The 27043-nt window shown below is 38.3% G+C and overlaps 3 protein-coding genes across 5 annotated transcripts in view; 2 read left to right on the top strand and 1 right to left on the bottom strand.

The window, feature by feature from the left end:
- Positions 1-22042, top strand: part of haf (leucine-rich repeat and fibronectin type-III domain-containing protein hattifattener) — a 77015-nt gene extending 54973 nt beyond the window's left edge. The window contains exons 3-10 of one of the 3 annotated variants that reach the window (XM_089465987.1): positions 12363-12575; positions 13326-14276; positions 14355-14696; positions 15739-16385; positions 16552-16690; positions 18240-18364; positions 18623-18997; positions 20485-22042. In XM_089465987.1, coding sequence (XP_089322113.1) covers positions 12381-12575; positions 13326-14276; positions 14355-14696; positions 15739-16385; positions 16552-16690; positions 18240-18364; positions 18623-18997; positions 20485-20614 — 2904 coding nt within the window. In that variant the 5' untranslated portion in view covers positions 12363-12380 and the 3' untranslated portion in view covers positions 20615-22042. Of the gene's footprint in view, positions 1-12362; positions 12576-13325; positions 14277-14354; positions 14697-15738; positions 16386-16551; positions 16691-18239; positions 18365-18619; positions 18998-20484 lie in introns of all 3 variants that reach the window. The other 2 variants (XM_089465986.1, XM_089465988.1) reach the window with 2 other exon arrangements.
- Positions 1223-26347, bottom strand: Rab3GAP1 (RAB3 GTPase activating protein subunit 1). The gene is made up of 5 exons (XM_018004180.2): positions 24914-26347; positions 24683-24855; positions 3458-4017; positions 3164-3393; positions 1223-3096 (listed from the first exon to the last, which is right to left on the bottom strand). The coding sequence occupies exons 1-5, from the start codon at positions 26294-26296 to the stop codon at positions 2581-2583; spliced, it is 2862 nt and encodes a 953-aa protein (XP_017859669.1). The 5' UTR covers positions 26297-26347; the 3' UTR covers positions 1223-2580.
- On the top strand, positions 6823-8124 carry LOC108611495 (peritrophin-44). The gene is made up of 2 exons (XM_018004181.2): positions 6823-6964; positions 7023-8124. The coding sequence occupies exons 1-2, from the start codon at positions 6958-6960 to the stop codon at positions 8006-8008; spliced, it is 993 nt and encodes a 330-aa protein (XP_017859670.1). The 5' UTR covers positions 6823-6957; the 3' UTR covers positions 8009-8124.
- Positions 26348-27043: the final 696 nt, after the last annotated feature.

Here is a 27043-nt window from a genome sequence, read left to right as displayed (position 1 = left end):
GGAAGAAAAGTTCTGTAAGTCCATCTGACTTGCTGTGGCAGAAAATATTCCATTCATTTTTATTCACAGCTACTTTTCAATGCGCTCGCCGGAGTTCAATAGAAATTGAAAATCTCAACAACTTTTGCTGCTCACTCACACACGCTCTCTCTCTCTCTTTCTCTCTCTGTCTCCTTCTTTCTTTCACTGTCTGCTATAATTCAATTTTCTGTAGGAGAAAAAAAGAAGCAAAGTCGCTTTCATTAAAATTCAACTGCATCAGCAAAAATGTAGCACTGGCCATACACATATACATATACATACATACACGCACACTCACACAGTCATAGAGTGTGGGTGTGTGTGTGTGCATAGGTACCACAAAAACCAGCAGCAAATCAATTGGAAATGAACTTCTTCCATTCAGCGACCATTTTATGCCAAATTGATTGCGAGAATTTAATTAATTTTTTACCATATTATTGAAATATATATGTATATATCAACCACAATTACACGACATGCTTCACGTGTATATCAACATAAATATGTGTATGTATATATAACAGATATTCGATCATATAATGCAATTTGATTTACCAAGTGGATTGCATTTATGAAAAGCTATTTACGAGCACCCATAAATCTCGTATTGCTCGCATGATTGTTGTGAACAGCTTCACGTTGAAGTAATGACACTGGCTGAAAGCAGCTGCTGAAAATGCAATAAAAGCTTTAATTTTAAAATTAAAGCTTTAAGCTTACTACTGTTTAGACGATTCAATTGACTTGTGGATTAAAGTATTGCTGTTTCTTGCCTCATAAGAACTTTAGGCTTTAAGCCTTTTCAAGTGTTTTGTGGCTTTCAACAGCGACTCATAATTAGAGATTTAATTAGCTTGTATAAGTAGCTGTCTGTAGCATATTTAGATTCATTAAAAACACTTACAAGCAATTAAATGATTTAAAAAGCTTTTTTATAGCTCTGTAGCTTAAGCAGTAAACATAGGTTTAAAGGTGAAAATGTATGAATATATGAAAATATTAAGTTTTTAAATGAACTATAAGAAATTATAACTTTCGTTCTTGTAAAAACTTTCGATTAATCCACAGACATTGAAGTTTTAAAATTCATAAAAATCAGTTTTATGCAAAGAAAATTTTATTTCTTAATCTTAAACATCATTAATATTGCAAATAAAAACTTAAACTCTGTGCCATAAATATCTAGTATTTCCCATTATATGTCTATGATATTAGTTATGACCTACTAAACAATTAAACGAAAAAGTTCGCACTATATGTCTATGATATTAGTTATGTCCTATTAAACAATTATATGAAAAAGTCCATAAATATGAAGCAAGAAGTTATCATAAATCACGCTCTGGGTAATATATTAAAGCAATGTCCTTGATAAAGCCTAATGAGCATTGCATCTCGGCTGGAGTGCTGCCTGCGACTGCAATAAATGCAAATGCTTAAGCAAAATGCTAGTTCCACACTTGTGCATATTCTGTAGGAGAGAAAGGAACTCCTCGAACATTGTTGCAAGGCTGCACAAGTTGTTGTTGAAGAGCCTCAACTACAAGTTGCAACTCGCAACTCCCAACGCCCGACTGCCGACTCTCGACATGTACACAAAACAATTATAGCCAGTAGGTAATTTAGTGGCGCAGCATTTACGAGGCGAAAGAAAACAAAAATAAAAATAATAAGAACTAAGAAATAAGAGGAAAGAAACGTAAGAGAAATGCTTTATGTGTTGGCCATGAGGTAGAAACATTGCCTCAGCCTGAGCCTCAGCCTCAACGGAGCGGTCTTAAAATAATTTCGAGTTAAACATGGCCCACAAAACCAAATGGGCTGGGTCTGGCAAGGAGTCTAGCCCGCTGGGCATAGTCTTGTATTTAACGCTCGCTCTCTGTGGCTCTGCGGCTCTGTGGCTCTCTGGCTAGGCAATTTGCCTGTCTACATTTGAATTCGAGTTAAGTTTTTGCAAATGGCTTTAAGTGCTACACTCGAGAGTTAAGTGGAGAGAAGGGAACAGAGAGCGAGAGAGAGAGAAGTAGCGAGCATGATTATGTGATTAGATGTGGTTATGTGATGTGAGTGTGTGTGTGGGTGTGTACGTGTTTATTTCAGACTCAAGTGTAAATGTTGTCTTGTTATAATTGATATTGATAGGAGGAAAACATTGCGGTTGCACACGAAAAGAGCATTTCATACAAAATTATGTTTCTGGTATTTATTAGAAATTTAGGACTTAAATTTAACGCAGCACCAAACATAATTAGAAATATATATATAAGCAATAAATATATAAATCTTGCTTACTTAACAATCAAACAGCATTAATTATATTAAGCGAATGTCTATTAGTTATTTATAAATTATAAATAAGATATTGAAACAATTGAAGAGAAGATTAGCTTGACTTTTGTGATGGATAAATTCAAAGAGCATATTAAATGAGTTTAACTTTTAATTACTTCAGTTACTATAAGAGAGTATGTGTTAGACAGTTCATATAGTAGTATAGCGTAATTATAATATATATAGTATATATAGGCTATATAGTCAGCTGAGTCGTCCTCCCACCTAGACAAATACTGTGCTCTCAGTGAATGCTCCACAGAGTCTGAGCTTCTCGCCCGTGACAATTGCGCGCATGAATTGTGGCCCCAGATAGAGACCCTTCTCTCCAGACTTGGTATCGCCATCCAAGCGTATAACATAATCCTTGCTGATCAATCGACTCGAGATATCCTGCTCCAGTTTGGGACTCAGCAGCTCATACAAGCTGCCGCCACTGCAGAGCACATCGCCTGCAGCTCCGCGCTTCTTATCCACTATTGTGCAGCAGTTGTCATTCTTCAGTATCTCCTCGAACTGGCGCTTAATCTCGGGAAGATTGCTACGCTTCGGATAGCCAGCTAGTCTTTCGAAGCACTTGAACTGATAGAAACGACGCTCCAGCTCGGAGAGCTCCTGCAGCAGGCTCTCCAATTGAGGCAGCTCATTGGAATGGGAACGTGAGAGGCGGCACAAATCATTTAGAAGCTGCTCAATGTGGCTGGCAAATATATCCTGCACTTGGGCATTGCTATAGATGTCCTGAGAGTGGCAGGGAGAGAGACATAATCATTTATATGTATATCTAGTTATATCCATCTCTACTTACAATCAGCTTAAGTATAGCCGTGTGCAGCGTTGGTATTATGGTCAGTCCGTAGATCTCGCTCATATTGCGCGTTTCCAGATAGTGCAGCACCTTCAGCGCCTCGTTCGTATCGTCGAAGAGCCGGCGCTGTCTGGCCACCGGCACCGGCTGTGCCTGTTCCCAAACCTTTTGCCAGGTATTCCCCTCGGTGGTCATGCGAACGCTTAGCTGATGCCTGCTCTCGCCATTATCTAACAAAATTTATATGAATTATTATCTCCCTCAATTGTAATTCCCCCCGCTTCCACTGCTCACCGTCCACCACCTGCTCCCAGTCCTTGGGACTGTACCAGCGTATAAAGTCCTCCATTCTGCCACGTGGATTGGCCGCCTTGAATGCCTCCATATCGGAGAGCAGTGAAGTGCACATCATTTGTGTGCTCAAACCGGAGCCGGGGCCCAGTTTCAGCATTACCTCCGCATCGTCCTGCAGCTGATCCTCGGTCTTGGGCACCGGCTCCTGTGTTACGGGCACATATAGATATTCTTCCGGCTCATCTAGCAAACGCTCCTGCCCCAAACGCTTCAAACGGCCCTCGGGCTTGAGGCTTAACACAGCTTTGGTTGGTGAGCCACTGCTCGGGATTGCCTCATCACAATCATAAAACTCGCCATCATCCTCATCCTCATCCTCATCCTCCTCCTCCTCCTGCTCGCCCGCCTTGCTCTGTTGCTGCTGGGCCGTGACCTTCGTCTGCTGTTGTTTGCGCTTGCCAAACGCCTCGCGCTGCAAGCGTCGCTCCACGCAAACGTTGAGCATCTGCAGCTTCTGGTGCAGCAGACAGGTGCGCGTATCCGGGAAACCAGGCGCAATTCTGTGCAAAGAGAATTTATATTTTTGGTTTGTTTTGGTTTAAAATAAAACAGAGCATAGCGAAATATTTTGTAAAGTTTGCCAGCTGAAATGCAATAAAATTTAGCTGAAATTGTTTGCCATGAAACTTTGCGAATTTTCAATTGAAATTACGACGAACTAAGTCTTCTAAAAAGTTGCACATCTTATTACAACGAGATTGCTTAGGTGGCAACTAAACAAAGTGATAATACGTGTAGTTAGGGTCTTGGGAATTTTCGATAAGTGGAGTTAAAAATATATATGAATAGGTGAATACATCGTTTGTATATATCATTTCTTGAAGAAAAACGGATATAAACATAGAGATAATTAATTTACGCTTTTGGTTTGGAAAAGGTTTTTAAATTCCTTAAAAGTTTTTTTTTTATATATTTTAATATTTTTTAATACAATATTTTTTATTTAAAAAAATGTGTTTTAATTTCTTAAAAGTTTTTCTTAATGTTTTCTAATTTTATTTATTTTTTAAATACAGATTGGTTATTTTGATTTCCGAAAAAAATCAAAATAAATTTCTAGTTCTGATTTCTTAACTTAGATTTGTTTTCTCATAATTTAAAAGCGATGTGTTAGTATGTATCAATATACATAATATTTAGAAAAAACAAAAAAGAAATACAAATTTGCAGTTTTTTAAACAAAAGACATCACATAAATATAGCCCCTGAAGTGTTTTTTTTTTTCTTGTCATAGCCATTGAAGCTCGTTTGCGTGCCATCAAGAACAAAGCGACAATAAAGGCTGACAGCGACAGCTGTCGGTGTCTAAGCCAACCTACATATGATATACACGCACATATACATACATACATATATATATATATATATGAGCCCAACTATATCTGCGATCCATGACACGCACTGTCCCAAAGAGCGCGCATTTGGTATTCACGCTGTTTCGAGCGCTTTTGTGCGGTGCATAGCAAATGAGAAGGAGTTGATGTAGATAGTAGAAGAGCGAGAAGCAGTTGAAGAAGAAGAAGAAGAAGCAGGAGTCTCTGCTGTTGCCATTGCTGTTCCCATGAGTCATGTCACCAAAGAGTTTATTGAACCTCGCTCTCGGGGTGTCGGTGTGTGTGTGTATCACAACAAAACAGTGTCTGAACCGTTATGTGTGTTGCTGCACAGCGTGGACAGCGGGCGGAACTGACTTATTTGGCCAGTAGCGGATGTGTCCAGCAAATGGGGCTTGTACCAGCCAGCCACTTTGCCACTCTTCACCCCCTCGTGCTCTGGCCCTCTGCAGTTGTTTGTGCATTTGCATAAAGTTTGCTTATGAGTTTTGGCCTGGATATGCAGCAGGCAGCGGGCAGCAGCTGCTTAAAAGCTTTCTAAAGCAGCTAAAAAGCAATTGACAAACGTTTCGACCACACCATGGCTAGCTGCCTCTGCTTCTGGTCTTGGCCAAGTTAAAGCGCAGCACATCATTAATTGGCAAGAGGCTCGAAACGCCCAGCCATAAACTGACCAAATAAATGGCCAAACGTAACATTTTAGTTTTTGTGGCCAAAACACACACACACACACACGCACGCACACAAGTTGGCCAAATAATTTGTTTTCACATGTTTTTATTTTGTTGTTTTTTTTTTTTTTTTTTCGGCCAAGTCACTTTATAGTTCTATTTATTTCTGACCCATATAAATATATAACGCACAGAGCCAGAGCCAATGGCCATTGCCTTTAAGACTCCTCTGAGAGTTAAGAGACTGTGACAAAAATGTCTACCAAATAAAATATATATTTGGTCTTCTTCTAGTTTTGCTATTTGGCATTTAAGAGGCTTTCAATTAAATAGATAACAACTAGTTGAACTAATGGCCATGTTAGCTAAATATAGCCTAGTTGTTCTATTAAGTTCAACTCAAAGAGCTTTAAGAATAGACCGAGAAAGAATCTGATAACAATTGTAGCAAAGCTAAGTGAATTTCATATATAACAAGTTTGTTCTAGTCGAGAGAGCCTGACTCAGAGTTGTTTTTTGAAAGAGATTATACAACTAACTCTAATATGTCTTGAATATATCTTGTATCAAGTCTATAAACATTTAATTTTCAATTTGTTTAGTTTAGACTTGTATTATTATTCGCCTGAGTTGTTAAAAATTTCTCATACTCATTCACAGTCACGAGAGTATATTGTCCCTCGATTTTGCCATTATTGAAGATTTGAAACATATATCCTATAATATTTTAAATTTGTACCGATACGTCCGCAATTCACTTTGGAATTGTGTTGATAAATGTCTTAAATATGTTCTTTAGCAATGAAGCGGATTAAGCAAGTCATTTAATCAAAATTAACAAATAAATCTTAGTCATAAATTTGATTTATCGCTAGCTTAAGCTGAGCTCTAGAGTTAGAAAAATTAATTAATCAACATATTATTTATAGCCTATTCAAAAAACTAAAAATAAATCAATGTATAACAAATTACAGTTGAATGTTCAAAGTAAAGAAAAATATGAATTTAACTGTCGAAATTTATTAAATACTGCTTCAGTGAAGCGCCAACCATAAAACGTAAAGCCTTGTAGAATTTACACAGCTACCAGAAAAAGATAAGGCTTGACCGTCAGCTATAGTACATATAGAGATAGAAATATATACTCTTAAGAAAAAAAAAAAAGGGTATACAGATTGATTTATCAATGAGATTAGTCGCTTTGCGTAAAAAGTGAAAACATCTGTGTAGCTGAAGGGAAATATAATCAGAGTTAGTTCGTTCACGCCTTATAACTGTGATATGGTTAATCTAATCTGTGGGTATTTCTACTAATGAATTGAAAACTTTCAATTGGCTTATCGCACGCCAATGCTATATAGATCCTGGTTGGACATAGTTTGCCAATCAGTTTGAAGCCAGTTGGCGGAGCGAACAGAACAGAAGTTAATTAGCAATGAAAGGTGGGTGCTAAACGAATACTATCTCTAGATGGGTTTATGAACTTTCTAGAACTTGCAGCCGGCAGTTGCCTTGTGCTCTCCATTTGCGCCTTGAGTCTTTGTGGCTTGACAGTGGGCCAACGCATCGAGGATATATGCACGTTGTTCTCGGATAATACGGTCATACGTGATCCGGAATCGTGCAGTCGCTCGATCACATGCGTGGACGGCAAGAGCACCTACAGCACCTGCAAGAGTCCAACTCCGTTCTTCGACAAGGACACGCTGAAGTGTGTCAAGACATTGCCGGATACGGAAAATTGTAATATTTCGTGTGAGAATGCGGCGACTCGCTTTGTGAGAGATCCAAAGTCGTGCTTCGGCTACTATTACTGCATAGATGAGCAGACACCTGTCTATGGCACCTGCCCGGACGCCACGCACTTCAATGAGGCCATTCAGGAGTGCATCTGGAGCACTGCCTCCGAGTGCCACTCAAGCAAATTCGACTACTGCAGCATCATCAAGAACGGCGTGAACTTTGACAATACGCTCGGCTGCAATCGCTACTATGTGTGCACCAAGGGCAAGCTGGAGGACAAGACCTGCAAATCGGGCTACTATCAGAGACGCACCGGAGAGTGTGTGGCCAAGACTCTGGTCAACTGCGATGCCCATCCCCTGCCGGCGAATGTGTGCGGCACAACGAAGAGTCCGAAGCCGAATACCTTGGTGCCCGATGGCGCCACCTGTCACGGTTATTTCATCTGTGCCGACAAGGGACCGAACACGCCCGATGAGAATCCCACGTGGGCCAGGTGCAAGGATGATTTGTTCTTTGATAAAAATAGTCAGAGCTGCATTGAACCCAATAAGGTAGCCTGCTCCGAGGATCGTTGCCAGGGTCGCACCCTACCCTTTGTGCTCAGCTCCACCAAGGGCTGTCGTCACTATCTGCGCTGCACCAACGGTCGAACTCTGGACGAGAGGAGCTGCGGTAATTTCTTCTTCGACGAAGCCAATGCCGTGTGTGTCAGTCAGATTTTAACCTATGACATATGCTAGTCGTACATACACATAGATCGGATCATGAAATAGATCTTATTTTCAAGAGCATTTTATTGATTCATAATCGTTAAGCCAAATAGATATAGATATGTTAAGTTGAGAATTCCAACAAATTTGTACTTAAATCTTTTCTGATTATCTTTGTATAACTTGAATTATTTTTGCTGGATTTTATTTGCCTAACAACATTTCTATAATTCCCAACACTTTTTAGCAGTGGCGCTAAGAACCATTTGAACTTCTTAAAACGATTTCAAAATTTGATTAAAGAAAATAATTTTATAAATCTTCTACCTCTATCAATCAAGCTCTAGCTAATCATTCTATGTTTTAATAAGATAAGATTAATAAGATTTTTATTTTATTTAATCGGCCACAATAATTTGTCGCTCTTTCGGATTATCTTATCTGGATCTGGAAACAAAGCGTCATAAATCATTAGCGGGCTCAACACTTTTGTTTATTTAGGAAATCAATAATCTAAGCTGTTTATGAAGCCCATTGACGGATAAGAGCTACGGCTTGTTATTAATTATTTATAGAACAATTAATTAGCAGCGGATTATCGTAGTGATTATTAAGTAGTTTGAGCACAAATCTTACAGTTTTATAATCACAGCCTTAGACAATTTGTAAGAGCTCAAAGAGCTGCTACTTTGATCTATGCTCTTTATCAGGTGTACAAGTTATTTTCGCTTTGGCCTGATAAGTAATTGTGTTAACAGTTCAGTTAACACAGATTAAAACTGCACAAAAACTTAACGAGAGTCTGGCAATGGCAATTGGCCTTAATTTTCCACACACTTTAAGCTGGGCAAGCTCAACTTTTAGGTAGGCGACTGGAACAAAGTTTGATTTTCATTTACCTTTTTTCGATTTTAATGCGAGCAATGACCCACAAGATAAGCACAGCTAACACTTTCACACTGCCACCCAAAAGCATACATACATACATGATGTATGCTCCCCACTCTCACTTCTTCTCACTACTTCTCATTTTTTGGAAACTTTTCAATTGACAACTTTTCATCTCGCACACTAACACAACTTTTTTTTGCACCTGCAAAATTCTAATCCACTTAAATGCTTAACAGCATTATCATGCGGTCGCACAGCCACGCCCACTCACATTGTTGAACAACTTCAATTAAATCTCGCTTTAAGTGTGGCTCAGCGCCCTAAGGGAAAAATTGTTTGTAAGCTGTCCCCGAAATAGATGAAGAAAGAGACGCAAAAATACAACAAAAAATTGTGGACTCTGGGCCGGCCATTGTCTAAAATGCAAATTCGACCAACAAAAAAGACATAAAGTGAATAATTATGCGGCAAAAAAGTAAACAACAAAAAAGGAAAATTTACACCTCCAATTGGGGTGAGAAAAAAATTAGTTTTATGGAAATGAAAAGGAGTATATGGGGTTTTGGTATGCAGGAACTTTGAAGCTTAGAATAATTATTCTTAAAAGAGGGAGACCTATTAAGAGTATTTACTATAGGTGAAGAAAACAAAACCTCTTTTAGAGAAGATACAAAAATATATAATAGATCAATATTTAATTCTATGTCTATATGATATATTACTAAAATTCGTCTTTTATTATGTTAAATAATCGAATCATATTATAAATTTAAAAATGTCCTTAAATAAATTAGGGTAAAATAATAGAATAACAGAATGTATAACCTCTAAAGAAACCCGAAAAAGGCTTACATATTTTTGTGATGTCTTATATCATCAAGTATCTACTTTAAATATACGATATATATTATACCCTGATTTCTAAAAAATAATCAAATTCCCTTAAGCTCGAGTTTTATTTACATTAAAGGAACGACAAATTATTTAATAGAATTTCTAATTTATATCGAACATGCTCTGCTCTAAAGCCTGAGCGAGTATTGTGCAGTCGATATTAGCCCTTAGAAAAGTTCTTTTCCTTTATCTACTTTGCGTTATTGAGTGAGCTCAAACTTTGCAGCACAACTGTACTTGATTCGTTTTTCATTCTGAGCTTTTGGTGTCTTGCAATTTTCGCACTTTCGCGCATTAAACATTTTTGTGATGCAATTAATGCGAGTGGCGGGGAAAATAAGCTGCAAGAAAAAACAGCCTGAAAAAAAATAAATGGTTGCAAGAATTTTTTAATTAAATTTTGCGGCCGGACAGTTGAGTGAGAAATGAGCGCTGAATGAAGCCACTGCTGTGGGGCTGCAGGGCCGTGGCAAATGGAATGTACGCTCAAGCGCAAAGTATTTGTTGGCCACGTAATGCAATTTAGACTTGAATATGACAAAACATAAGGAAGACGACTACAATGAAAAGCTGAGAAGGAAAGAAAAACGAGGCAAATTGCATGAAAAATCAAATCAAGCGAAACGACATTTTGAGCCGCAGGGCAAACGAAGTGAAAAGACGGAGAAGAAGAAGAAGACGAGGCAGAAGCAGAAAAAATCAGGTGCTGTAAAAACTATCAATCAAAAGACAAAATGTTGATTATTATCGGAGAGTGAGTGAGCGAGCGAGCGAAGCGTGCGACTTAATTTATTTAGTTTTATTATTATTATTATTTACTTTGCGGCTTCGTGGCTCTAAAACAAATCAATGAAGCGTTACATTTGATTAACAACGGAGAGCGAAGAGGGAACTGTGCAGCGGGAATAGCTTCATTTGTAGAGGTAGCCTGATTGCTGCTTTGATTTTACTTTTACTTTTGCCTTTAAATAATGCAATTGAAATTGAAAGTTTCGGCTGATGAACGAAATTCAACTGAAAATGCAATGAACTTTGAGTAAGCAGAAGCTGAGATTGAGACTGAGATTACGATTGAGATTGAAAACTGAGATTGAAAATAATTGAGAGTGAAACTGATACTGAGACTGAGATAGATTGTCTGAGTGAGAGTGAAGCTGAGATTGAGACTGAGACTGAAACAGATTTAGATTGAAACTAATTGAGAGTAAGAGAGAAGCTGAGATTGAGACAGTTTGAGATTGAAACTAAGTGAGAGTAAGAGTGAAACTGAGATTGATATTGAGAATGAGTAAGGCTAAGATAAAGATTAAGATAAAAATTGAGACTGAGACTTACTGAAGGTGAAGCTAAGACTAAGAATGAGACTGTAACTGAAACTGAGATTGATTTAGATTTAAATTGAGACTTAAATTGAGTCAAAATCTGAATCAGATACAACCATCAATCAATATGAATATTAGCTGCACTCAGGACTTCTTTTATGCTTATATAAAGCAAAATATATAGACGTATATAAATAATAATCGTTATATAAGATGCAAGCGTGACCAGATTAAATGTAGCTCACGAAATTTTGCTGAGAATCTGACCAGATTCCCATGCTCTAAATTCAATAGAACAATAAGAAAACATTTGTATGTATAAGCATGCAATTAAATTTAGGGCTAAGCGTAGGTCTACTTTAGGCACAGGTAACCCACCTGTTCATAAAACAAAGTACATTAACAAGCTATCATTATGTCATGCAAATGCTCAACGGTGCGTATACGCAACGCTTAACTAAAGCGCATTCAATTCGTCTTAGCTCAAGTAGCTGCCACCAAACAATGGCACAAACTCCCATGTGGCCACAAATAGAGACACCTTAGAAACGTAGCCCAAAGGCTGCGAAGGGGCTGACGATTGAGCGTGGCCATAATTCATGATTATGCAAAAAGGTCAACAGCTTTGACTGCCGTCAAGGGACAGTGTGGCAGTGGGTCTCAGCTCGCTTCACTGTTTCTGGTTGCGTCTCTTCTCTCTCCCTGCTCTTCATTCTCCTTCTTTCTTTTTTTTTTTTTTTTTTTTTTTTTATTACTTGCCTGTCGCGTTTGGCAAATTAAATTAAATGTCCGATTTTGTTGCTGCTAAAAAGGGATGCAGGCTTATTGTTGCCTCGCCCTATGCTGATATTTTTATGCCTCTCTTCCCTTTTTTTATGGCCAGCACGGCTTGACGGACCCCTAGACCCGAGCAGACAGGCAAATTAATCAAACCGAACTGCCAAAGGATCAACAAGAGAGAATGATGAGCATGATGGGCAATCTGGGCAAGCAGGCAACCTAAGAGGGGCTGGGGCAGTGTAGCTTTGCGTAGGTGACACTCTCACTTCACGCACAGTTTGTTGTTCAACGAGCTCGAAGAAAAAATTTAAATTGAAAGCAGCTGGACAAGTGATTGATAAAGCCAGCTATTCCATCAAAATAACCAGCTGGCTCCAGCTCTATTTAGAAATAATTAAAATTATATAAAAACTAAAACTATTCAAAGACTTTTATCTAAGCTTCGCCTAAGATTTCTGCTTAATTAAGCTTTCAACTTCTCTCTCTTTGTCTTTTAGCTCTATGCCGGCGACAAGATGAAACGCAGCAGCACTCAAACAGCGACCACGCCCACAAATCAACAACTTTGGCTATCGTCGCTCATTTTACTTTTAGCTGGCAGCAGTCAGAGCCGCGCTCAATGTCCCTGGCAGCGAGATCTGCCCGATCTACAGACGAGCTGCATCTGTGCCTATAATCTGGGACGAGAGCTGAGCGTACAATGCGATCAGGTGAGATAAGACAAATTAAATTATGAGAGAAAGAAAGAGAGACTGGGAGAGAAAAAAAGAGCGAGAGTGAGACAGAGAAAAAAGGGCTACCTCTGAGAGAGAGAGAGAGATTAGAGAATTTTATAATATATAAATGGACAAGTTTATTCCAAACCTATTTGATTAGTTGGGTTTATACTTTGTAAAATCAAATTTCACTCAGAATCATCCAAGGACAGATTAAAAAATCAAATTTAAAAAAAAAAAAAAATTATTTTTAACGTTTTCATGTTCACAGCAAAGTTCCTGGTAAATTTAGGCACATTCGTAATAATGATTACAAAGTTAGTTAAAAAACTTAATTATTTACTTGAAAAACAACAAAAGCAAAATTTTGTTCAAAAAATCTTCATGGTAAATGGTCCTGATAACATGTTATATACAATAGTAAATATATCGGGATTTCCGATCTTATTATTTCCACGAGATACGTATATAATGAGATGAAATAATGAAATTAACAAAACTATGGTCTGCAATGTTCATGGTAAATGTTCCTGTTAAACTCTTAGAAGCAACATTTAAATGAAAATGTTATGCTATTTTAACAGCTGTATTCCTGATAAATATTACTGCCTTTTATCTAGTAAATAATGTTAAAAATTGAATAAAGAAATATTATTAAAACAAACATCAAGATTATAAAATTGAAATCTCGATTATATATACCAATATATTAAACCATTACCAAACAATTTCGCTTAACTTCAGGTCGAGTTCTCGCAATTGCTGGAGGCAATGAACAAATATGCGAGACTGAAGCCCGTCGATTTGCTGTACGTGAACAACGCGACCATTGAGGAGCTGCCAGACGAGATCTTCAGCAACCTGAGCCTGCACAATGTGCAGCTGTCTAGCTGTGGCATCAAGCGCATCTCGAATGGCGCCTTCAAGGGCCAGGAGTCGGTGCTGAAGAACCTCAATCTGCAGGACAATCTGCTGAGCGAGGTGCCCGTGAAGGCACTCCAAGTGCTGACCAAGCTCAACCTACTCGATCTGTCGCGCAATCAGCTCTCCACAATACCAGACGATGCCTTTGCTGGCTTGAATAAGCTCTCCACGCTCAAGCTGAATGACAACAATGTGACTCTGGCAGCGAATGCTTTCCGTGGCCTCGAGCAGAGTTTAAAGAATTTGAATTTGAAGGGCACCCGTCAACGTCGCGTGCCCGAGTGCATCAGGGGACTAAAGAGCTTGGCTTTTCTGGATCTGTCGCAGAATGGCATTAAGGAGCTGCCCGGTGCCGGTGGCATACGCGTCTTCGATGGCCTGGATTCCCTAACGGCCCTAAATATGGAACGTAATCTGATCCAGAGCATTGGCGAAACGGCCTTCGCTGGCGTACGCAAAACTCTCAGCTCACTTAGTTTACTCAACAATTTGCTGTCGGAGTTTCCAATTGGCGCTGTGCACTCGCTGAAGGAGCTGCGCGTGCTGGACATCGGTTTCAATTTGCTCACCACACTGCCGGAGGCGGCTTTTCGTGGCAATCCGAGCATTACACTGCTGGCCCTCGACGGCAATCCACTCAGCACGGTGCCGGAGGGGGCATTTGCCCATTTGAATGCAACGCTGCGTGGCCTGTCCTTGGGCGGACGATTCCTGCACTGCGATTGCAAGCTGCGCTGGGTGGCCGAATGGATACGCAACGGTGATTTACAGGTGAGTTGACCGAAAGTCAAAGACCCTTGAATTACTGAATTGACGTCTTATCAATGCTTCTCCTCAATCCTTAATTAGGTCACCTCGCGCGAGCGCAATCCCCAATTCTGTGGTACACCGCCGCGTTTTCGCGATCGCGGCTTCTACTCCATACAGCCGGAGGAGCTAAGCTGCCCCGAAATAGCCGATGCGGCGCTCCGTGGCCCCGTTGGCCTGGCCGACAATCTAAAGCCCACGTTCCCCTCCTCGCCCGACTCGGTGGAGTTTGAGACGGGCTCAAGCACAGGCACTGGCATTGCGGCTGTCGCACCTGTTGCCAGCACCACACAGCCAACCACCACAACCACACTGTCCACCACAACGACAACAACAACAGCAGCGCCTACAACTGCCACCAGCTCCAGCACAGCAGCCAGCACGGTAAGTCAGCGAAGAGTTCAACGTAATCTCAATTGGCTTAAATCTGTGTTTACTTCATATGGAGAGAGAACCGGTTAGAGAAGCTTGGAATAAGTTTGGTCTGAAATCGAATTTGCAGCAGAATAAATTGAGAATTGTGGAAGGCGCTCAAATACCTTTAAGAGCTCATATCTCCTATGACTCTTAGATTGAAATATCTTTAGGTTCGATCTCTGAATATAACTTATCATTTATGCTTAGTATAGTCAGTATAGCACTTAATATAGTGCGTTTAGAACTTAAACAGAAATGCCATAATTTTAATGATAAATTAGAATAGAAAGCGGGAAGTTTGGTAGCTTACCTTACCTCTAGATGGGTTCAAATTAATGGATAATTAGAAATAATAATAAATTCAAATCAATGAATCATTAAAACGAATTATTGATTAAAATAAATGATTAATTAAATTAAAAAATATATAAATAAATTCAAATTAATGAATAATTACAATTAACGAACCATTAAAATAAATTAAATTGATTGATGAATTTTTATATAATTTAAATTCATAATAATCGTAATTAATTGTAATTAATTATTGATTTTCATAAATTATTATTTTAATTATTCGCTTTAATTATAAATAAATTAAAATTATAAATACTTAAAACGAATAATTAAAATAATAATTTATTAAAATTAACGTTTAATTAAAAGTAATTATTAATTAATAGTTCAACTACATGATACGTCAAATTTAATGGTCAATTTAAATTAAATAATGGATAGCATAGACGATTAGGGAATGTGATATAAAATTAGTATTCAGAATGGTGTTGAGTTGAAGATGAAAAAGTGAAAACTATGAATAATGAAATGAATAATAAACGTGGTCTTCTAATGTGGGTAAGATTGATTGTAATTGATCCACATATCCTTTGAAAATCGACCATTTGAACAAAGGAATGTAGATGTAACCACCATATTAATGTTTGTTCCCATGTTGATTTATGCAACCACATTTCAAACGCTTCTTTCGCCCCACACATGCCACACACAGACTCAGCCACCGAGCACAGCTGCCACAAAGGCCAACAAGGTGTTGCCCACCGTGGGCGTCAATGGCACCGGCAGCGTCCAGGCGACGGCCATTTCCTCGACGAGCAGCAGCTCCTCCACATCGCACTCGAGCCCAGGTAAACAGGCACCGGGCTGGCGTCAGGGCGGCGGCGTGAATGCGAATGCGAATGGCAGTCAGCACAAGCCGCAGCGACCGCCACTGGTGCTCGGCTATCCGCCGCAGCGTGGCACACGGATCGACGATGTCAACGAGGTGCAGGTGAAGCATGCCTTCCGCCAGGACAGCTCCGTTATCATCCAATGGGACTCGGAGACGGCCAACATACTCGGCTTTCGGGTCGTCTATCGCCTGTTTGGCGAGAAGGCCTTCAAGCAGGGCCCGCCGCTGGAGGCCAGCGAGCGTGAGTTCAAGATCAAGAACGTGCCCGCCCAGGAATGCATCATCGTGTGCGTCATATCGCTCGAGGAGCTGCATGTCACGCCCGAAACGGTGCCCTATCAGCAGTGCCGCGAGGTGCGCACTGTCGCCTCCCAGACCTCAAACATGGATAAGATAACGATTGCAGCAAGTGCCGCCATTTGTGGCACCATCATTGTCGCTGTGATTGTCTTCATTGCAGCCAGCAGGTGAGTGAGGGCGGCGCTTTAAATTGAGTTGTCGCACATGAAACCCATTTTTCTATTCCTATTGGCAACTCTCTGCACTGTATGCTATCTACACCTCATAATCAATAAGAACTGGGTCACTACATATTCCCCACACTCTTCCTCTCTCTCTCTCTCTTTCTCTTAGGCGCTCGCGCAAGTTGCAAAACAACCAGCAAAAGAGTCCGTTGCCAATTGGAGGCCTGCCCGTTAATTGTTGCGGTCCAACCGGCTCGCCAGGACCACTTGGCTCCATTGCCACTCTATCGGCATTTAACAATCACAAGGTGAGTTTAGTTGCCAATTGCCCATAAAAACAAAACACAAAATCAAAAAGCTGTTCGGTGAGCAACGACTAAGCAATGCTCGCCCAAAGTATGCAAAGAGTCAAGGAGCGAGCAAAAAGAGTTCAATTTTCCCATTAGAAAGATGTTTTGTTTGAGAATGAAAAGAGAAGAGATGATTGAAAAAACTATATACAAGTTCCAATATATTGGAAAACTTTTTTATATTTGGAAATATTTAGCTAGAGCTTTAGCTATAGGCTAAGAAAGTTAGTGCATATTTGTTTATCGATAAAAATCGATACCCTTTATAGACAAATATTAAACTACATATAAATGTACAAATGTGATGCAATTGTTGAAAAATCGATTTGTTCCAAAGATCATTAAATAACGAACAACAAGATTTTTCTTTTCACAATTTCTTCTCTCAAGCATAATAATATATCCAGTAACTTTATTTCAACTGATTTCTAAGTGATCTATAAGTTATTGATGAATATTTTATATAAGTTTTTATTACCTATACATGCGAGTAGTGTAAAAAATATTTGTTTAAAAAAAAAATAATAATAATAATAATAATTGCCCTTTACCAACTAGAAAATTTCAGAATAAAAAAAATTTCGAATCACACTTGATCTGAACACAAATTTGCAGTGATTTGCAGTAATTCAATATAGGCCCCATAAAGGGGAGAAACATAAAATATTCGGCTGCCTGAGGTCTATAAAGCTACATATTAAAAATGCCTACTCCCACAATCATACAACATCTCATGGAAAGCCTCACACTTTGCCTAGCAAAACCAATATACTCTCGCAGCCTTCTATCGAGCAAGCACCAAGAGTACAGACAGTTGAGCCTTGGGCTGTTGTTAAATTGGCCTCTGACTCGGAAATGGCCGCAATTGAAGCCAACAATTTTTTCCCCATTTTATTTATGGTTCAACAAATTAAACGGAGGCTGTGCAGAAAATAAAAAAGAAAACAAATAATAAATAAAAATAAAAAAACAGGTCAGGCTGGCTATCTTTTTCGGACTATTTTTTGCCGTTAGTTGGCAGCAAAATATTTAGTTGACTTTAAAATGGATTTGAATTTATATAGCGATGTCACTGCTTCGAGAGAGCGACAAATCATTTATTGAGCAGCTCTTTTATAGCTATTTTATAGCTGTTATAAAGCTTGCACACAATATTTAGCTGAAGTGTAGATTCAAGTGCGAACTAAAAAAATTATAGTCAAATAAATATTATCTAACAATTTTTCGTTTTATAATCGAGCAGTAAAATATTTGTGGAATTTGCGAATTTCATTGAATGCTAAAACATTTATGTTATTTAATTTAATACTTTTTAAATCTAAAAAAAAATCCATATACCCATTTAATATACATATAATTATTAACTTATGTAGAGTATAAAAATATATATATTTTTTTAAAATTATTTATAAACATTTAACCGCTTCAGATTTGTATATTCATAAACTATTCTCAAAAATATTAATAAATTTAACTTATATTAAAAAAAACTCAATTTTCACATCAGGAATGGGATCAAGTATCAGCGTACAGTGGACGCTCGATACCGCGACCACGCATCTATCCCGTTGAACAGCCTGACGATATGCGCAGCCATTTCTCTGGCATGCCGGGCAAGGTGGCCAAGTCAAGGTATGTATAAATATTTATAAATATATATGCAATAAATATTGATGTTATATTCATATAAAGCTCAGCTTGAATCGTTGCAAATGTCGCACTTTTATTTGTTTATGTTTTCTTTTTATTTATAAATGTTTATTTTTTATTTTTTATTCCATATTTCATGTGTTTGCTTGCCATGCCACACACACACACACACACACCCACACATATACATACATGCCATATGCACACACACACACACACACTCAACAACGACAACAGCAGATCCATAGCCGATGGGCAATCGCAGCACAGTTTCTCGAACAATTCGCATCGCGGCTATTTGGGCACAGCCTTTCCCACCAACCTGGTCAATTCACGCCCGGAGCTGCGTCAATCCCGTCAATCCTTGGCCGCTGCCTCGGAGCGCATGTCACGCGCCTCCTACGCCGGCTCCATACATGGCGGCGGCGGCGGTGGTGGGCCAGGTGGCGGCGGTGTTGGTGTTGCTGGCGGCAGCCTGATGGGCATGAGCGGTTTGGTTGGGCCCGGCGGCCCCGCTAGCATTGCATCCAGCAATGCAAGACGTTCGCGTCCGCGTTCCAGATCACGCGATCAACTGAACAACACGCACATACATAGCCATCGACCGGGAAGTCGGTAAGTAGAACGAAAAACCCACACACACACATATATAGACGCTAATTCAGGTGCAACAAACACACTCACACACACACACACATACTCTAAATATCTATCTATGATAACTGTCAACAACATTTTCGCTAATTACAAACGTCACACTTTCAATTTTTGGTTTGTCTTTTTGAAAGTTTCAAGTTTTTATTATTATCTCTGATTATTTTTATGTGTGCTATTAAATTAATTTTTTATTAATGAAAAACGCGCTTCGCCCTCACACTTAAAGTAATTCTTCGCATTCTTTTTATAGTTTAGGCATGTTTGATTATCTTTTGAGAAACATTGGGAACCTATTGATGACTAAGCTCTCAGCGAAAGTGAACTAGAAATAAAGCTAATATAAACCGATGTACATAAATCGCACCAGGGAGAGAAATTTATTGTATAGGATTATATTACATTTATCATCTTGATGAGATTTATCTGAGATCACTCATTGAGTTGACATATTTTTGATAAAATCGACAAAAGACAATAGTTTTATAGTTTGGAAAGGAAATTTAGACAATCTGAACTGAATCTGATTGAAGAAACAGATAAGAAACAAATATATAAGATTCGTCTTCATAAATGGATGTTTATGTTGTGGTATTCAGAGTGTTGTAGTCCATTCGAAACACAAAAGCTTTAAATTATAGCTATTTCAATTAAGGGTACGCCATGATATAAATATAGAACTCAAACATATTTCGGGTATTCGGGCTAATTTGGGGTTTTCCCTTATTTAAAGATAGATTTTGTAAGTAATTCAATTAGCAACAGCTAGTCATGAAAATTAAATTAGCAGTAACTAGTAAAGTTAAGGGTATGCCTTCACTTTTACAAACTGCTTGAAATACTTAACCTGAGTAATCAAATTAATTCCACTGTGAAAGCCCCAACAAAAAGCCTTGCACAATTTCGTTTGCTTTGTTTAGGGATGTCATGCTTTAATTTGTACATAAAATGTAATAGATATAGAAAAAAAATTAATAATACATACATATATACCATATCATACCATAATTTATCCAAATTATGTCTAAATAAATTCAAAATTGATAGCTAACAACAAAGACATTATTCAGCCAGCCCAAGCAGCTCGAATTGAATGCCCATTCAATTAACGACCCGTGAAACGCCCACCTACACAGACAAGCAAACAATAAATTAATAATCGAACACAACTAACTGTTAATTCAGTTCATAATTATTGTTGCAATCTTTGCTTTGCTTTTGCCGTAAATGTTTGTTACGTCCATTGTATTTCATTTCGATGCGATTCAATACGTTTCGTGGCGAATCTTTTCGTTTGGGCTTTATCAAGTCATTAACCGCATTGCCCACAACTTTCCACAAACATATAGATATAGATATGTATATATGATGAGTAAATTGTGTTTTGCAAACCATCTAACTCACACTCACCCTCCCTCTCTCTCTCTCTCTTTCTCTCCATTCTATAGATATTCGCAAGCGGGCTCAACGCACACATTAAACAATTATTGCGATACATCGGATAATTGGACCGATCATGATATGGACATCTATATGGCCCGCAACCCAACGACGCGCAACGGCCTGGTGCCATTATGAGGGCGACTCATGTTATCCTGATATTTCAATGTTGTATTAAATTTGGATGGCATTTTCTGACAATATCTGACGCCGGCCAATGGTCGGTGTCAGCAACAACAACAGCAACAGCAACAACAACAACAGCAGCAACATAGAAACAATCAGCAATTGGAACAGCCATATCAACATCATCAACAACAACAGCTACAACAGCAGCAACAACATCAACGCTTACAATACTACAATTCACAGCGCTGCAGCTCGCCGCCTGATGTGGTGCCACGTGCAGCAAATTTTAATAATAATAACAACAACAACAATAGCAGCAGCAGCAACAGCCATGCGAGCAACATCAACAACAATCAGCAACAGTCGCTGATGCCAGCAACAGCAGCTGCAGCAGCAGCAGACGGCATTATTGTTGAGAACTATTTCAACGAATATGAACGTCAGGAAATCATTTATCATCCCACAAGCAACAACAACAACAGCAGCAGCAGCAGCAGCAAGAGAAGCAACAGCAGTCGTGGCAGCAATGCCTTTCGTTTACAGTTAAATACGAGTAACAATATTTTATATAGTAGTAGACGCAACAATTATTTAATAAATGCAACTAATGCGCATACATTTAGTGATAGCTGTAATTGTACTTGTAATTGTAGGCTAAGCGAGCAGCAGCAGCCACAGCAGCAACAGCATCAACAGCAACCGCAGCAGCAGTTGCAGACAGCAGCAACAATAACTGACAGCAATCGCGTTGACACACAAACAGAAACATGCTCAGTGTCAAGTATGCAGCAAGTGCAGCAAGAGACAGCAGCAGCAACAACAACACCAGCAACAGCAGCAGGCGATGCTGAGGCCTTGACATTGGCTGACATTGAAAGAGAAGACTTGGACAACAACTTGGAAACGCTTTGAGTGCAATAGCCAGTTGTAGTTGTTGCTGTTGAAGATGTTGCTGCTGCTGCAGCTATTGCTGCTGCTACAGTTGCTGCTGTTGCTGTCACACACAATTTGCATAACATTTAAAGAAAACTAAAGAATATAAATTGACAACGTGTCCAACTTAGCTAAACTATTTTTGTATGCTGTTTAGAATGTGCAATCAATACACACACAAACACAAACACACACACACACACAAACACATTATATTTGATTTGTGTATATACATATGTATATACTAAATAACTGCATCTGCAACTTGTATCTGCATCTGTAGCAGCGCTTTCCTTTGGTTCTTTGTTGTTGTGCGCGTAGTTTTTGGTCTAGCAGCAATTGTTAAGCAATCAAAGAACTAACATATAAGTCATATATCTTATAAATGGTACTAATACAAATATACACACACACACACATATAAACACGTACCCACAGACACACACTGAATAGCTATTAAAAACAAAAACTAAACTAAACTATTTAATGTAGCATAGAAACAAATATGAAACAGAAACATCTACAAAAATCAATTCTAAAGAAGCGATTGGACAAGTTTAGCAAGTAAAAACTTTTAGTTTAAAAATAATTATTCAAATTGTCAGTTTTTAATTGCTTTATAAATGCTTGAAAAATTCTCAACAAAAATAGTTTGCAAACATCAATAATATTATAATCATCAATAAAATTATTTGAATTTTTTTTTCAGGTTATCTTCAATAAAAATAAGTACTATTTAATAATACTCTATTCTGAGCAGTCCGAAAAGATTTCATCTGTAAGAGAGAACTTCAATAATGTTACTATGTTACTTGCTATGCTTGTCCAAACACAACAATTAAAAAAAAAAAGAAAAAAATATATAAAAGTATATATGTATTCCAATATACTGCCTTGCATATAATTAGTAAATTATGAGAGATTAAATATAATTTCTCGAATATTTGTCCAGCAACTTTTTATTTGCAGTTTTTCATTTTGTTTAATTTCAAGCTTTAGAGTTTACATGTTTTTGTATAAAAGCTTCAATGGAAACGTTTTGTGTGCTAAGTTTGTACTTATAACAATTAATTGTTTAATTTTTATGTTTAATTATAATTTTATAGTGAGAATTTAATGAAATTAAACAAATAAATAAATAAAAAAAGAATTATATTTTATTTTTCTATTATTTTTTAAACAAGGGAGAAGAATTTGAAGAAAAATTAATTTCGATTTGTTTTTAAATTGGAAAAGGGTACAGATTCATATATTTTTTATTCGAAATTTATTTTGAAACGTCAATTAATTTTTTCCCCCATTTTTTTTTTTTTTTTTTTTAAATTGGTTTTGTATATTAATTTTTTTGTTCCATATATTTTAATAAAATTTCTTTTATTGTTTTTTTTTTTCCTTTTTTAAATTTTTTTTCAGTTTCAATTTGCTTCATATTTGATATATCTGTAAATGCGTGTACATAAATTGTTAGTTCTAAGCTTTCTCGTTGAGTTTCGAAGCATTTTTTTTAAGTGGATTTTGCATACAAAGCTAATCCGAGCAAACACAGTTGACAGTTAACAATATTTAGTGCCGATGGATAGGATGGGGGCCAAAACATGGCAATCATTCTCAACGTTCATGATGCGCACTAAATACTTAGTCAAATAAGCAAATATATATATAGACTATATCTGATTAGATTTCGATTTAAGCAAACAGTTAAGACAACGCTTTGAGCATTAGACAGGTAAACACAATTTAGATGGAAAACGGGAGCAATTATTTAGAGCAACAACAATAAAAATTACAAATATATTAACTATGATATATGAAAAAAATAATATATATATATATATACAAGAAAAAAAAAACGAATTGTAGTCAATAAATTTAAAAGAGAACAAAGTAGAAGAGCAAGAGGAAGAGAAGATAACACCCCACAATTCGTAGACTAACATTTAATTATAGAGCAAATGCAAATGTTTCACTTGTAAAGTAAGCAAAAAGTAATTATATTGATCGATAACTCCGCAACATTTAAGTTATCGATCAATAGCATAGTCTGTAAGCAATTCAAAATCAAATTTAGTATTTAAATATAACAAACAATGAATTAAAATTAATAAACTGCCTTAGCACCAATGCGAAAAAAAAGAATTATAAGTACGCAAAGAAAAGACAACCGGCACAGGCTTCGTTTTGTTTTTTAGTTATAGCAGCACTTTAGAATAACGAGATGAGCAAGATTTAATGGAAGAGCAAAATATACTGCCAAATATTTTATAGATTATTCAATTTGCTAATATTAAACAAAATTTGGTGTTTAATTTGTGTAAAGTGTCGCCATGAAATCCCACGCGATAAAATTCATAATATATATGTTTATACGAGGGTAGGTTAAAAATATATTTTCTAATAAATACATTTTTATTGTTATAATTTTTTTTTTTTTTTTTTTTTTTTTTTTTTTTTTTTTTCTTTTTAAAATGTGTCTATATACTATTTCAAAGGACTTTTGTTGTAAGAATTTGCATACTTTTTTTTTAATTAATATTTTAATTTTTTAATATACTAATATTAGCTTAAGAAATTTTTTCATTACAGTCAATGAAAAAATATCTTAAACTAATATTGATTATATCAATCAATAATAGAAAACATTTTGAACATATATATATTATTTTAATTAATTTTGTAAAGATTTTCTATTAAAAAAAATAACGAACAAAAAATAACCTATCCATTCGTCAAACTGCCCTCGATATTATATTGTATTTCACATTAAAAGCCAAGCTCACATACAAAATATGATATATGTATACCATTCCAATATTAGAGCGCGCTCATCTCTGAAACACCAAAAGCAAAAAACCTTAGATCGTTAACGAAAACACCATCCACTCTTAGACTTTAGAACGGATCGAAGTTACTCTCTAAGCATAAATGAGCGTTAAATTGTTGATGTGTTTTGACTTAACAAAAGTTACATTTGCGGCTTCCACCAAGATATAATAAAAAAAATATTAACTAAAAGTTCTTTAGAAACCTGTTTTGTTTGTTAATAAAGAAAAACACGTTTTTTCGTTCATACGCAACGAGTTCGAAATAAAGCATATTTTTGTTAAGACTTGGGTTTATCTTCATATATAAAATGGGTTTACTTACCCGGGCACTGTTAAGGAATTATCCCATAATAGACGAAGCTGTCGTGTAAAGGCCGCCCATAGTTGTGCCATGCCCTCCAAGCTGCCCAAATGGGCGTGGCAGGTGGCCAGCAAGCAGCTCAGACGACAAACCAAGGAATCTGGAACGGCGCTCTTAATGCGCATCGGATCGAACTGAAGAAAAAAAAAAACTTTATCAAAGAATGCACAGAGAGTGGGAGAAAGTTCTTACCTTATCTTTGAAGCTCTGCTTGGAATAGGGAAAGAGCGCCATTTCTGGATACATATCGGGAAAGAGATAGGCCAACAATTCGATCAATTCCTTCTCGGTCATGGGACCAGGCAGACGTTTCGTTAGAGACTCTTGCGAGGGCAGCTCATAGTTGCGCTCCCTTCTGCTGCTCAGCTTGTGCTCGGTCAGCTTATCCAATGGATTTGTGCGCTCGGCGCCGCTGCTTATGCCGGAGAAATTGCGACCCACATAGGACTCCAGCGAGCGTGTGACCTTGCCCACAGTTTGATAATCGGCCAAGCACAAACTCAGATAGGAGAAAGCCTCTACAGATAAATAGATCTTTCCCAATGGCGCCTTCGAAGGCACAAAATCCGTGCGCTGCTCGCTGTCAAAGGTTACGCTCTCCGAGAGCTCTGGCCAGGTGTAGACCAGATAACTCTCGGTCGACGACTCTGGGGCATAGCCATGCGGCAATGCATAGAAATGATGCACATCCAGACGCTCCACATCGCCATCGATGGCAATGTCTTCCGAGCCGAGGCCATGATTAAACGGAACATACAATGGCATGCGTATGCGAACTGCGTCCAGCGTGTAGGTCGTACGCACCGAGACCCTCGCCTCCTGAGTATACGCCGAGGGCAGCTTGTCGTGGAAGAGGGTGAGTAGACCCGACAAATAACGGCACTCTGACGGCGCCTGCTCAAGTCCAATGAGTCGAAAGTGAGTACGCAGAGCGGGCGCCATGGCGACTCCTGTATAGAAATTCCATTTGGGATCATGGATCTGCACAAAGATTGGCACCACGCTCGACACCTCAGCGGCCACCACAGCAGCGGCGCTCAAAAAGAAATTGAACTCCGAGGTGGACTTCATGTAATTGCCAGACGCCTGCACCGGATGTAGCAGCACAAAGCGACGCAGTCCATAGATCCTAGCCAGCGTATGCAGCTCGCTGGAGCTGCGTATGGGCGGGCCGAAGGTGTTCAAATTGCTCATCAAGTCGTGATGGCAATTCGTGCGCTGCAAGCAGACGCTGCCTGGCTCGCTCTCTGCAGTTGGCGATCCTTTCCCAGTTGTTTGCGCTTCGTAATAATCTACTGCTATGCTATTTCGCAACATGTCCAGCCGCTCTGTCTCCACGTGCCATTTACAATGGAAGAGCTCCTCCGGCTGCAGTGGAGCGCCCATATCCACGGCCACATCCCATTTCTGTAGAAGCTCGCCTAGCTGCACATTAAACACCTCCCAATCCGAGTCGGCGCTGAAGTTTTCGCGATAGAAATCATTATCGTCTAATTCCTCGGCCATTATTTTCACAAATTTTTTGCGAAGCAACAAAGAAAAATAAACAAACTGTAAATTGCCAGCTGTGCGCATAGAGCTGCCACCTGGCTGTAATTACTAAAGTGCTGGTCAGAGATGGAACTAGAAAAATACCAAAATTAACCCATGTAATTTTGGGTCTTCGCACTGACCAGAGAACACATAGACTAGACATGTAGAGCAACGTTTTTCCACGCCGCAAAATCTGTGTGGCAGGTCCCAGCCAACTTCGTATTCGCTCGGCTTGGTATTGGCTGGCTCGGGTAATGAAAGATAGCACGACGAAATCAGTGCGCTCTAAGCACGCAAACGAAATGGTCATGCATGCAGTGTTGCCGAAACTTTTTCAGCAAAAGTAGCAAAACCGAAGGCTGAAAGTAGCTAAAAGTAGCCAACTTTCTTCTAAAATAGCTGAAAAAGTAGCAAAAAAGAAAACAGTGCGGTTTTTTTTCACAAAAAGTCAACTTTATTAATTTAATTTAGATAATATCTCATCTATTACTACCAACTCGTCGTTGTGTGGAACGCTATACTCATAGCATAAATAACAAAATAAATTTTTCGATCATTCTCGATAAAAAAGTTATCGGATGAGTTAAAAAATGATAAACTTGTACTGCGTATGGTACACACGAGTGTGCATGCCAAATTTCAGTTCTCTAGCCCTTATAACTTCTGAGATCAACGCTCTCATACGGACGGACGGATGGACGAGCGGACAGACGGACAGGGCTATATCGACTGAGCTCGTCGTGCTGATCAAGAATATATATACTTTATGGGGTCTGCGATGATTCCTTC

Source organism: Drosophila arizonae, chromosome 3, assembly GCF_054131065.1.
Source record: "Drosophila arizonae isolate 15081-1271.41 chromosome 3, UAZ_ARI_1.0, whole genome shotgun sequence".
In the NCBI taxonomy this organism is placed as follows: Eukaryota; Metazoa; Arthropoda; class Insecta; order Diptera; family Drosophilidae; genus Drosophila; species Drosophila arizonae.
The sequence above is the reverse complement of the archived record's forward strand: the minus strand, read 5'-3'. Positions and strand labels throughout refer to the sequence as shown.